The sequence below is a fragment of the Pecten maximus genome, chromosome 1 (assembly GCF_902652985.1).
Source record: "Pecten maximus chromosome 1, xPecMax1.1, whole genome shotgun sequence".
Classification (NCBI taxonomy): domain Eukaryota; kingdom Metazoa; phylum Mollusca; class Bivalvia; order Pectinida; family Pectinidae; genus Pecten; species Pecten maximus.
In genome coordinates this window covers 36501399-36515086 of record NC_047015.1, presented here as the reverse complement: position 1 = coordinate 36515086, position 13688 = coordinate 36501399, and the positions used below count along the sequence as shown (strand labels likewise).

The 13688-nt window shown below is 37.3% G+C and overlaps 1 protein-coding gene across 1 annotated transcript in view; it reads right to left on the bottom strand.

The window, feature by feature from the left end:
• LOC117332169 (RYamide receptor-like) overlaps positions 1-11771 on the bottom strand; it is a 59356-nt gene extending 47585 nt beyond the window's left edge. Inside the window, exon 1 of the mRNA XM_033891057.1 lies at positions 9475-11771. Within this exon, the coding sequence (XP_033746948.1) occupies positions 9475-10185 (711 nt within the window). The 5' untranslated portion in view covers positions 10186-11771. The remainder of the gene's footprint in view (positions 1-9474) is intronic.
• Positions 11772-13688: the final 1917 nt, after the last annotated feature.

Sequence of the window (13688 nt, the reverse complement as noted above, 5' to 3'; positions counted from 1 at the left end):
CTGACAGTTCCACATACGGCTGGGGGGCTGTAGGAAAGACTATTGATGGGGACACACGACGTACCGGTGGGCATTGGTCCCACACTGAGCAGGATCATCATATCAATTTCCTTTCTGCGGCGTGGTTGGCTTGAAGTGTTTTTCAGTGGATCAATCCAATCTCCACATATTATTGTACTTGGATACTATATTGACAACATGGGGGGGGGGGGGGGGGGGCAAATGTCGTGATCTTGCCTCTCTCTGGTTGTGGTGTATTGAACGTGGTATCTGGTTATCAGCAACACATATTCCAGGTGTGGACAATGTAGAAGCTGACAGACTTTCGCGTCGTTTAAACCCAGACTTAGAGTGGATGTTATAACCCCCTGTTTTTGACAGTATCTACAATAGATATAGTAAAAAGCTTACCATGGATGTGTTTGCTTCTAGGATTAACCATCAACTTCCTATGTATGTGTCATATTTGCCAGATTCTGATGCTTTTGCTATTGATGGTGTTTATGGACTACTTTATGTGTTTCCTCCTTTCAGTGTACTGGACAGAGATGTGCAGAAGATAGCAACAGTGGTGTGTGTGGCCCCGCTATGGACAACACAACATTGGTTCGGGAGCCTGCTGGCACTTATAGCGGGGCCCAGTTGCATACTTCCAACCGTCAGGACATCGCTGATCCATCCAGCTTTTCCGGATTGGAAACACCCTCTACAAACTATGCGCTTAGGGGTATTTTACCTATCAGGCAGGCCCTCATCAGCAGTGGACTTTCGACAGACATTACAGAGGTCATCCTCGATTCCTGGCGAGATTCTACAAAGAGGCAGTACGGGTCTTATATCCAAAGATTGATGTATTTTTGTAAAGAACAACAAGTTGATCCATCTCGAGCATCTGTAACATCATTACTAAAGTTTTTGAACACTTTATTGTGTCAAGGTCTGAGTAACAGTGCTATTAACACTGCCAAATCTGCGGTTACCTCCCTTTTGGATATTGTTTCTCCGTGTAATGATGTCCTGCTTACTAGGTTTATGAAGGGTGTGTTTTTGCGTAAACCGTTTTTACCTAAGTATACAGCTACATGGGATGTGTCCGTGGTGTTACGGTACTTGCGTACTTTATGGCCAATGCAATCTTTATTACAGTTGTCGGGGAAATTATGTATGTTACTGTCTTTGGTAACTGGACAACGCGGGCAAACTCTTCACCTTATGTGTGTTGATGACCTAGTGATAGAGGAGTCTAATGAGGGTCAAAGCCTTGTCATTACTTTTCCCTCTTTGCTAAAATCTTCTCGTCCAGGACATCATCAACAGCCTATCCGAGTAGGGAAGTTTTCAGACGATGCTCTTTGTGTGCTTAACTGTTTCATTGAGTATAGCGACGTACACTTCCTCTCAGGGAAAACCCAACTAGTCGTCTTTTCAGATCCACAAAACCCCCTCAACAATCTGTATCCAGAGACATCATATCGCGTTGGATCAAACAGGTGCTAGCTAGTGCAGGTATTAACATTCAACAGTTTGGTTCACATAGTGTTCGATCTGCCACATCCAGTGCTGCAGCACGTTTAGGCGTCCCGCTTCATACCATTCTTGAGGCTGCAGGATGGAGTCAAGACTGTACATTTCGAAAATTTTACCAACGACCGGTTATGCGCTCAGATACTGTTAACTCGCTGACTGCAGTTTTAAGCATTAATTAACATGTGACTTGGTTCATTGTTTCTTTAAATTTGAGTGTTTGACTATATCTAGAGATTTCTCAAATGATTTGCTTTGTTATGTTGGCGTACGCCTGACTGTTGAAGTGTACTATAACATTGATTGGTTTTGTCATTGAAATGTATTGCAAACAAGTTGGTTCTATATAAATGATGGACAAAACGTTATTCTTTGTCATTTCTTATGTTTATTTTGTCAATCTTTCATCAACTCTAAACTCTCATTTGAATACTAAGTATGATATAATTGATGAGTGAAAATTAAAAATTAAACGAATTTATGATGTTTGAGTATAATTTTCACTCATCAATTATCATACTTAGGATTCAATTGCCCACCCATGGTTGTAATACCCTCCCCTAGGGTTATTGGATTGCTTGATGAATGATTGACTACTCTAAATACTGAATCACGTGATCATCGACGTCATCTCAATTGAATCTTAAGTATGATAATTGATGAGTGAAAATTATACTTAAACATCACAAATTCGTTTAATTTTGAATGATAACAACAAAAGAAATGGCAGAAGAAGCCATTGTTATGCAGGTTCGATGTTCGACTTGAGAACGTAGTGCTTAATACTGATCGCGTGTGATATTGTGATAAGGTCCTTGCCATGTGTCACAAAAACCATGTTTTCAATACCCCGCGTGGTAGGGATGCATTGTCCCTTGATTGTGATTTCAATGGCCAATCAGTTCCACAAGATGGTGGTAACATTGTTATAATGCAGGGTTTGATATTGCACCAATGTCATGTTAGAGATTACGAGAGGGAGAGTACTTTAACGCTATAACAGACTGAAGATGTCAGCAATGTTGCACAAATAAATACAAACGAGTAACAACTACATTTAGGATCAGCATCAAAGCAGAGAAAACAAGAATTTCAGATTTCAGGAAGATGATGAGTCGCAAGTTTCGGCTTTGGAAGTAGATTGGTGACAGATTTTAAATCAGTCAAGATTAGGGAATAAACTGTCATGTATGTATCTGTTGTATCACTGGTAACATTTACACTAACTTTCCTATAACATGCCTAGAAATCAAACGCGGGAACACGAAGTAGTTTTTAAAAAGGTAGGAAAGTTTCACTAACATCTGAAATTTTACATATCGTTTGAAGAATATCTGTACGAAAGACGAGATGGCTACTGTTAGCCATGTTGAATTCTGGATCAAATTCAAATCAAAGCATTAGAAAGTTGATACAGATTTTTGGTGGGATGTTTAAGGATGATCTTATAAATACCATTGATTTAAGTGATTTTACGGTTAGTTACCGCCTTCAATCAATGTAGGATATAACCAAAGTCTTTATTGGATAACAAGTGGTTTCCAATTAGCCTCTACTGAAATGCAGTGTGATACATTATCATTTTCCTCTCTTGCACAGTTTAAAGTAGGGGGGATCACCGTTTTAAAGAGGAATACCATTTGCAATTAGGTGTCAGTTTTGCATTCGCGTCGGTCTTATTGTGAGTTAAAATAACAGCATATTTATAATGAGATTCAATCCCCCCAAATGGAGCCTCAACATTAAAAGTTTGTCTATATTACAGAAGCAGCAGTATTATTACTCGCTAAATGATAAAATATAGTCCTAAATACACGAGATGATAATATATTTAAATATATACCTCGTCTGAATGTATTCACATTCATCTTTACTCAGCAGGTGGTGGAAGTTAGTCTTAATTAAACGTGTTTCCTCTTGGATCATTTTATCGACTTTACCGTCGTTAGATAAATTACCTGAACATCACATCAACAGCTGGAATGTAGGGGTGGTATAAGAATTATGTATGTAGATCGTAACAACCCCAATTTGTGGTACAAAGACATATATACTGCATACTAACTGGTTTCTGTCTACCTACCTTATAACAGAGGGTTAACTATGGAGGCTCAATGGAAGACAGAGAGGTAACTGTGTGTGAGAGGGGAGTGTGTGAATCAGACAGGAAACTATGGGAGGAGTGTGTAAATTAGACAGGTAGCTATGGAGGTAATGGATGAAACAGACAGGTAATCATTGGATAATTGTATGAATCAGACTGGTAACTATAAGGTAACTGTATGAAGCAAACAGGTAATTATGGAGATAATGGATGAAGCAGACACGTTGCAATTGGATAATTGTGTGAATCAGACTGGTAACTATGGAAGTAGTTTGTGAACAACACTAGTAGCCATGGAGGTAGTGTGTGTGTCGCAAGGTAACTATGGATATAATGTGTGATACGGACGGGTAACTATGGAAGTAGTGTTGAATCAGAAGGTAACTATGGAGGTAGTGTGTGAATAAGAATGTAACTATGGAGGTAGTATGTAATCAAAATGTTACTATGGAGGTAGTGGGTGAATTAGAAGGTAACTATGGAGGTAGTGGGTGAATTAGAAGGTAACTATGGAGAAAGTGTGTAATCAAAAGGTAACTATTGAGGTAGTGTGTGAATCAGAATGTAACTATGGAGGTAGTGGGTGAATTAGAAGGTAACTATGGATACAGTGTGTACTCAAAATGTGGCTATGGAGGTAGTGTGTGAATCAGAAGGTAACTATGGAGATACATGTAGTATGTGAATCAGAATGTAACTATGGAGGTAGTGGGTGAATTAGAAGGTAACAATGGAAGTAGTGTGTGAATCAGAAGGTAACTATGGAGATACATGCAGTATGTGAATCAGAAGGTAACTATGGAGGTAGTGTGTGAATCAGAATGTAACTATGGAGGTAGTGGGTGAATTAGAAGGTAACAATGGAAGTAGTGTGTGAATCAGAAGGTAACTATGGAGATACATGTAGTATGTGAATCAGAAGGTAACTATGGAGGTAGTGTGTGAATCAGAATGTAACTATGAAGGTACTTTTTGGATCAGAATGTTACTATTGAGGTAGTGTGTAATCAAATGGTAACTATGGAAGTAGTGTGTAAATCAGAAGGTAACTATGGAAGTAGTGTGTGAATCAGAAGGTAACTATGGAGGAAGTGAGTGAATCAGAAGGTAACTATGGAGGTAGTGTGTGAATCAGAAGGTAAATATGGAGGTAGTGTGTAATCAAAGGGTAACTATGGAAGCAGTGTGTGAATCAAGGTAACTATGGAGGTAGTGCGTGAATTAAAAGGTAACGATGGAAGTAGTGTGTGAATCAAGGTAACTATGGAGGTAGTGCGTGAATCAGAATGTAACTATCAAGGTAGTGTTTGGATCATAATGTTACTATTGAGGTAGTGTGTAATCAAAAGGTAACTAAGGAGGTAATGTGTGAATCCGAAGGTAACTATGGAAGTAGTTAGTGAATGAAAAGGTTACTAAGGAGTTAATGGATGAATCAGAAGGTAACTATGGAAGTCGTATGTGAATCAAAAGGTTACCATGGAGGTAGTTGGTGAATCAGAAGGTAACTTTGGAAGTAGTATGTGAATCAAAAGGTTACCATGGACTAGTTTGTGAATCAGAAGGTAACTATGGAGGTAGTGTGTGAATCAAAAGGTTACCATGGAGGTAGTTTGTAAATCAGAAGGTAACTATGGGATAGTATGTGGATAAGAATGTATCTTTTTGAGGAAGTATGTAATCAAAAGGTAACTATGGATGTAGTGGGTGAATCAGACGGGTAACTATCGAAGTAGGGTTTGAGTCACACAGGTAGCTATGAAGGCAGTATGTGAATCAGACAGATAGCTATTGAAGAATGCTTTGACAGGACATTTTGGAGATACTGTCCAAATCGTATAGGTCAATATACGGAAGTAGTTTGTGATTATGAACACATGTTATTGTTCTAACATATTTTTACTACCAGGTGTTGTTTTATTCATTTAACGCGTCCTCGTATTATCTGCTGTTATGTTGGTCACTTGGCGAAGGAGGTTTAGAATGACTGGGGTCTTTCAAGGGTTATGTCATAGTCCAAGTAATGTGAAATGAACAAGGTATTAAGAACGTGTCAAATCAAACTGAAATGGGCCTACCAGTAACCTGTCGCGGCGGAAGCACATGTTATTTCTCACTTTAGCAGACCCATAACATCAAATAAAGACATTTGCAAAGAAGGCATTAGGAATAAAACAAATCAGTAAGAGAAAAGAAAAACAAACCCAAATGAATTTAGGGTTAGCATTAATGTCCGAACTAAATGGTACAATAGCAGATGGTTCCACATAAGTGTTGTATTGTTGATTTGAATATCATGATCAAGGATTTTAGAATATTTAATTGAATTTTTATAATCAAACATTAAACTATTAATATGTATACATCAAAGACCTTCCATATTAACCAATTATATTAACATCAATGTAATAACTGAATCGGATTTCAAGCCAACAAAATTACGAAGATATTATCAGTAGAGTGTTATTCCTACTGTAGATATAGTATTCGCTGTTTCAGCCGCTGTACTTTAAGATATAACTGATTTTACTTTATTTCAGAATTCTTTGTAGAATGGGATTTAAATACCCCTTTTAATGTGAAAGAAATACCGTTTCTTATAGATATTTTTATAGTTATAATAAAAGGAAATTCTCCCCTTTGATCCATCTAAGTCCAGTACGTAACGTGAATATCATTAATTGTCTGAAATATTCGTGATATTTCCTAGCGGATTCTGATTGAACTTAGCATCTATATAATGTATAAAATGTATGTAATGTATATAATGTATAAAATGGAGATATGACTACTCTAAGGAAGCAAATGCAGGTGGGCTTTTATTCGTGAGCGGCGTGCCGCACGCGCAACTTACAGTAGAGGGATATGTATAAGCCATTAGGACATACCACAATTTAATCGTCCAGTCGGAAAATATACAACGTTCTCGGTACAAGGATTACAGTATTGATTTACCGGATGTTAGAGAGCGTCTATATATAGTGAAGAATGATATTTCTCACTGCTCAATGTAGGGAAATTTTCTCGCCGGATATCATTTCAGAGTGATCCAACAACTCGTCAGAATTATCCTCATGGAAAGAGTAGTCGACTTAACATATCTGATTATAAGCTATCGGCATATCTGTTTTTAATCAACTGTTCAGGAACTCAGATATATTTATATTCATGATACTTCGACCTTTCCCCACTTGAAACCTCAATGATCGTCTTGTTATACTTTAAATAATTTTAATGCATTTATCAAAAAAGAGGAAATATTTGTAATACACACACGAGACGTGATTTTGAATACATTATATATATACAAACCATAAGGTATTGAACTATCTACATGACATGTATATAATTTTTAATGCAAGTATTGATGCCACATGAAGTAAAATCTTATGTTTTTCTTTACAAACAAAACCATTAATAACCTATATAACTAAAATAAGATCTAAGGCAATGCGTTCTGTTACTAGGGTCTAGTTTTTCAAAAACGTATTAGCTTAATCACTTGATTGGCGTAAATTTAATTTCTCCTTCACTTCAAAACTGTTGTTAATTTGTTATTAGTCTATCACCTTTTTAACAACTCGACCCAGGTCATGAAATACTTTAGTCATTAAAGATGGCACATGCTGTTTCCTGTTTGACGCTCATGAGTACTAGGGATGCTTAGGGAATATAGCTAGTCCATTTAAGGTTGCAAAATAAATCATGAGAAAACGCCTGCGACATGAAATTAAATAACCAAATATGACGATAAAACTTCCACGAATATTGCCAATAAATCCCGTGGTGGAAAAGATAATTGTGTTTCATCAAGATGGATTAACAGCTGATCATAAGTAGTGCCTGAATGACACTTCATATGGTGACATAAACATTTATATATTTAAGCGTTATGTGTTAATGCTAGGAAGGATGGAATACAAGTTAAACTTATCCAATCCTCAAAACAACAACTTAATCTCGCCTACAATATCGAGTGATCATGGTCTTATATAGACACCATCTAATCTCCATCCAGCTTTGTAATACGGATTAATAGTCACTAGAGACGTCTAACAACATCTACTAATGACTACATATGGAACACATATTTATGTCATTTCCAAACATTATTGATAATTACTTATATTAATGACGTTTTTCCGGTCGTCCTTGGCACAATGGATTATATGTTCGCCTTTCACCGCGACGATCGGTTTATGATTCCCCCATTGCACTCGAAGTGATTACCGACCTGTGGCCTTCCTTGGGTATAGTTGTTTTCTTCACCTTATCAAAACTAGCAAGAATGAAGAATTATAGTGGATAGAAACTGTTTTATAAATGTTGTACATAAGTAATATTTTATCCATTTCAATCTTTTTAGCATCAGATGCACTACTTATTTCATTTTTAAAAAACTAATTCATTTTTTAAATTGCTACCGAAAGACATTTATTTTTCACTGGCACTTGGAAAGGCACTAATTGCCAATATGAGATACCAACGTTAGATTTAAACATTGTTTCCATATGTCAGTTTGCCGTTAACATTCCTATCATCATATCGTTTATGTCACCAATTAAATGCCTGTATTACCGTCAATTCCCCATTTTGATATCCAGATTGTGCGGGTAATTATATTTCTTTACATAAATAGAAATGCAAAAGACAATGATAGATTGTTTCCGTTCAGCGTTGTGTGTATTAACGCGCTTTTTGAATATGCAATTTTTTTTCTGCCGGCAACTCTTAGAACATTTTTGAAAAAAATAAGTACATACAAAAAACTTACACCATGTTTCAAGATGTATAAATCCATACAATCAATCGCAATAAGACACACAATATACAGGTGTAAATCCATACAATCAATCGCAATAAGACACACAATATACAGGTGTACTGTTATTTGAAAGAGGTTCTAATTCAGACATTCACAATTTATCGTGATCCCAAAAGAAACACGGAAGCCGTATTTAACATGACAATCACAACATTTTAAAAATTTAACATCATTCCAAGAATGGATATACAATTAACCATGATTCTTAGAGGCGGATTCAAACATTAACACTATTCCTTGAATATATCACCAATTTACAATTATCTTAAGAAACAGATAAGTTCTGTAAAGAAGTCGAAGAAATCTATTTACTTTCACCTCGTTAAATTTGCTAAACGCACAGGAAAATTTTTCACAAACGAATCTGTCTTCTATAAAGGGCCTTACATTTTTATTAAGGTAAAATAAATTTCAAGTATCGATAGCACAACTAAAATCTATAGCACCTAAGCATTTTTCTTGGCGAATCTTAAATAATACCGTAGTTCCTCAAGGCTGAACGTTAGGCCCTATTTTATTTCTCTGCATCAATTAAATGCAAATCAGTCAGAAAATCGATGGCAACCTGATCATAATTGCTGACGAATTTTTCTTTTGGATCTTAACTAAATTAACACAACATTGGTCAAGGAAGAAATTAAGAAGAAGTTATTTTTAGTAAGAACAGAAAATATAAAAGCCCATGTTCTGTTGCATCTAATCAACTTTGCAGAGGTGGGCAGCAGGTACAATAATGACGTCGACATCCGTTTTTCGCTACCACAAGGAGACAAACACTAACATATCGCAACCACCAAAGATAGACACGTCAACTACACTAGTGTATCTCTCACACAGAGTAAACCGTCCTTAGATTACCTTAGATGTTGACATAATGAAGAAAACCCGTAGCTAACTGGTAATTGGAAAGTTACAACATGTAGTAATTTACCTGGTAATTATAAAGTTACAAAATGTAGTAATTTGTAAAAAACAATTGTTGAGGTATATACTGTCAATTATATGCTATTATTGTACTCACCCTTTGTTTAGCCGAAGCTAATTGTAATCTTCTTTTATTCCGTTCATCTCCTTGTATATTCTTCATCCATATATTGTATCCAATTTTACTATAACAAAACACAAGAACCACCAAAGGTCCGAAGTAATGAAGGATCATGATGATGAGACTGTACGCGTACTTGGCCGTGAAATCCTCCCAGGGCTCGAGACACACACCACTAGTGTTGGAATAGTATACTACCCTGGACTGGAGTAGAGTCGGTAGGGGAATCGTCAGGGACAACGTCCATATCCCCAGTAAAACAAATCCAGTTTTCCGTGCCGTTATCCTCTTTTTGAATGGATGCACTATCACGATATATCGGTCAAGACTCATGGCCACCAATGTGAAGGCACTGAGAAATACAGCCACTACCTGAAGATAGGTCACTATCGGACACATGACCTCCCCGAACGGCCAGTTGTTTAGCATAAGATTGGCCACAAATGTAAAAGGAATGCAGAAGATCGCCATTATAATGTCACTTAGGGCTAAATTAACAATGAAATAGTTTGGAATTGTATGCATTCGTTTATAAGCGTAGATTAAGTAGCAGACGATCGTGTTCCCGCCAATAGCGATAATCACAATGACGCCGTAAAGTAAAATGAAGAATGTCTGAAGATAATCTGATATGGGAGGCGAAGAAACATGCTGATTATCTGTTCCATTGTCAACACTGGTGTTCATCGTTTACAGACAGTTCTCACTCCCTAACGGGTCACTGTTTTAAGCATGGTCCAGTATTTCACGTAATTGTTGACGTCATGTAAAATTCGTGAAATAAATGGCTTCTCGAAAAAAAATCAAACGCTTAATCAAAAATTACATTTAAGTGGGAAGCCCCGTAATACATACTGCTTTGAAACAGTGTTTGTTTTAACTACATGATGTTTTGGAACGTTGTAGAAAAATATCTAAACGCGTGCGAAGTGTTCGTCCGGTATTCCTTTTAGCATATCCATACAACGGTGGAAAAACATGATTATTTCATTTTAAAGTTTCACATAATGTAGCATACATATCTATAGTGGCCAGATCAATCCAATGAACGTATACAATTGAAGAGTTCATTGTTTCCACTACTTACCCATTCCTCGTGTAAGTCTTAGCTTCCATCGTTTGGTCCAATCCTTAATTCCACAAATCATCACACTCACTGATCCTTAAAACACTACACACAGATAATAACTGCAATTTAAATGAGTTCTCCATTAATGAAACTCCCGTTGCTGTAATGATTTCCGGTGATGCTAGCGTCTGGATCTCGTAATCACTTTTCACTGATCATAGCATCGGTCTGAAAAAACAAGATAGCCGATATATCAATGTAAACGGTCATACTTGTCGAACTTATAACAGCAGTAAGTTCGCTCGTTAGATAACAACAGAAGCCTAGACGTCTCGATATTACTGCAAAACCAGGTGGCTCGGATCAGGATGTGTTCGCAGGGCTTAGTGATCAGACGGATTTCCGTATTTTACTGAAAACGATATGATATAGACTCCCATTAATGTCAGTTAGATGTTTAAAATGTCTATGCTAGTACCTGAAAAATTCGATGGAATGTGCTTTATCCGTCCGAGTCGAATATGATTATACTGACAGAGCATTAGTGTCCATATGCCACTTAGAAAATGATATATATCAAACCGCCTGGCTTCCAGATTATCTATACTTCACCATGCCCATGGTCGCCATAAGTCTGTCAAGTTAATGGCATCATACAATGCCATATAATGCAACAACTACATTTTATATATCAATCAACGGCACAACGTGATATGGAAACATGCTTGACCATTATTCATGGATTTACACAAGTTCTTAGACCGTGTCTCGTCTCTCATCCGGCCGTTCTGGTAGCAAAATGTCCTCTAATCCTTCATTTCCGGAATTGGTTTGCAAGGAATGAAATGAAACGTTTAGAATTGACTTACTCGAGCATAAATATATTGAAATACGCCATTATGGTCGTTCAAAAGATGCGATGAATAAAAAATCACATGTGTGTACCTCAAAATCATGCGATTCTACTATTTCTAAATCTAGATCAGCTCCGTTATTAAGTTCAATAGTTCCCGCTCCGTATTACGACATAGACACAGTTCATGTAAAACACGGGTGTATATGTTGATATTAATCAAAACTCCGTAGAAAAAACACAATCCCACCTGTAAATACAGGTGTTGGTGTCCCTAAATCAGGTAAATACAATTATCACAATTACAAGTGCATCTAGCGATGTAACTCGGGCACCGGTACACACTACTTATAAAACTGAGGATTACAGTGTGTGTGTAATGGTATCTAGTGCTCCTCATATAGCGAGCTCAGGAGCAGCAGCAATCATGTTACTATGGACGTGCTCTAATGGGATGAGAGGCATGAGGAGACCCCGTTAGGCCACCAGAATAGACGTGACAGACGTAGGGGCGGGGAGAAAGTGGGTTGGGGGTCCCATTTTTATCAGGTTAATGTAGTACACATTCTACTACGATGATATTCTTAGCAGAATACGAGGCGTGGGGAGAAGTCCCATAGTACCTTTGTACTAATACGGTGCATAACATAGACATGCAGGGGTTATAAACGTAAAGTACGGTGATGGGGTAGAGTGGATGACATTTATACCAGGGAAGATTCAATAGTGTGCATATGCAGAGATTGACCAGACTAACGGGCTGTTGAGCAGGGTGAATCTATCACATGGCGTAATGTGTGCAGTACAACTACCACGCAGTCGGGTTGACATAGATGCATGTGATAATGGTTCCGGTAAAGACTTGTATCACTACCCTGTTTCAGTGTCATAAAATATTTATCAAATAAGCCGTGTAAAACTTTTAATAACACCTGGCAGAGCTGTGATTAGCTTTATGCTACCTTTCTTTCAAATGTGATAGATTATGTTTTCTATTGACAAAATAACCGCTTTAACATGTGGGTAAGTATACAGTACACATTATCTTTAAATTCGTTCTATTGCGTAGTGCATTTCTATATGAATCCTGTTTACCTATTACCAAAAAAGACATTCAGACAAACAAAACAAATAAATGAAAGAAACAGATATAAAAACAAAGAACATCGTATCACCGTGAAGTGAAATCCACATTGGCTATTGCTATGAAATTCAGTGGGGGATGCGGGTTAGCGACAACAAGCATACACGACTTAAAAACGGATTTTTCTCCTTTGCCAAGGTTGCACGGTTTTAAACCGGTTATATAAATATTTCAGGAAACCCGTATTGAAATGGACTGATAGCACGTGCAAGAGAACAATTATAAAAGGCGATAAAAACCACCATATCTGTGGCAACTACTCATCTCGCACCTCGAACTGAGACATTCCTTGTAATACCACGTGACATTTAGAGCCAAACTTGGCAAGAAGATGATTATTCAACCACTACAAAAACGAATAGACAACTCGCATTTGAAATAATATGTATGTCATTATATGTGTATCTGATGGATTCCAATCACGTCGTATATAGTCTACATAGCGAACTTGCCGTTTTTAGCAGCCATGGTTACTAGGTATGTTTGACATCGGACTAACAGACCTCAGGTGAAAATCCACGGCGGGTGTCCCAATTCCCACCTGGGACAGTTTGTGTTTCTCAGGAAGGTGAGCTCATGGATAGTGTAGTCGTGATCGATTTTGTCATAGGACAAGACACTAATATAATCTCGTTCATTGAAGCAATCACAACTGCACAGGACAGTCAGTGGTCTCAGCAAAGCATGACAAAAACAAATTAATCTCAAGTAGCATCATTCCTGTATATTGTTCAGTTAGGTAGCCACCAACTAGAACATAGATAATCTGCATCAAAAGACTATATTCTCTTCTATGACTTATTACGTGACATCATCCAAATGCAGCTTTATTAGTACAAAGACCATGCGAATTTGAGGCTCTATATTTATCTTAATAACTTTCAGGAGAGAGTAACCTCTGCAATTGCATGTTTGTATCACGGTTATATTACAGAATGGTAACCCTATGTTGAGATTGTAACCTAATCTCTGACTGATGTAGGTAAATCCTTACCGTATACCATGTATACAAGTCACACTGGAGTTTAGTATAAGTGTTGAAATCGTACGCCAGATCGATTAACATCATTTAGACGAAACGCTCTGTGGTTGTCATTTTTAATCAACGCTACTTGAAAGCTTTC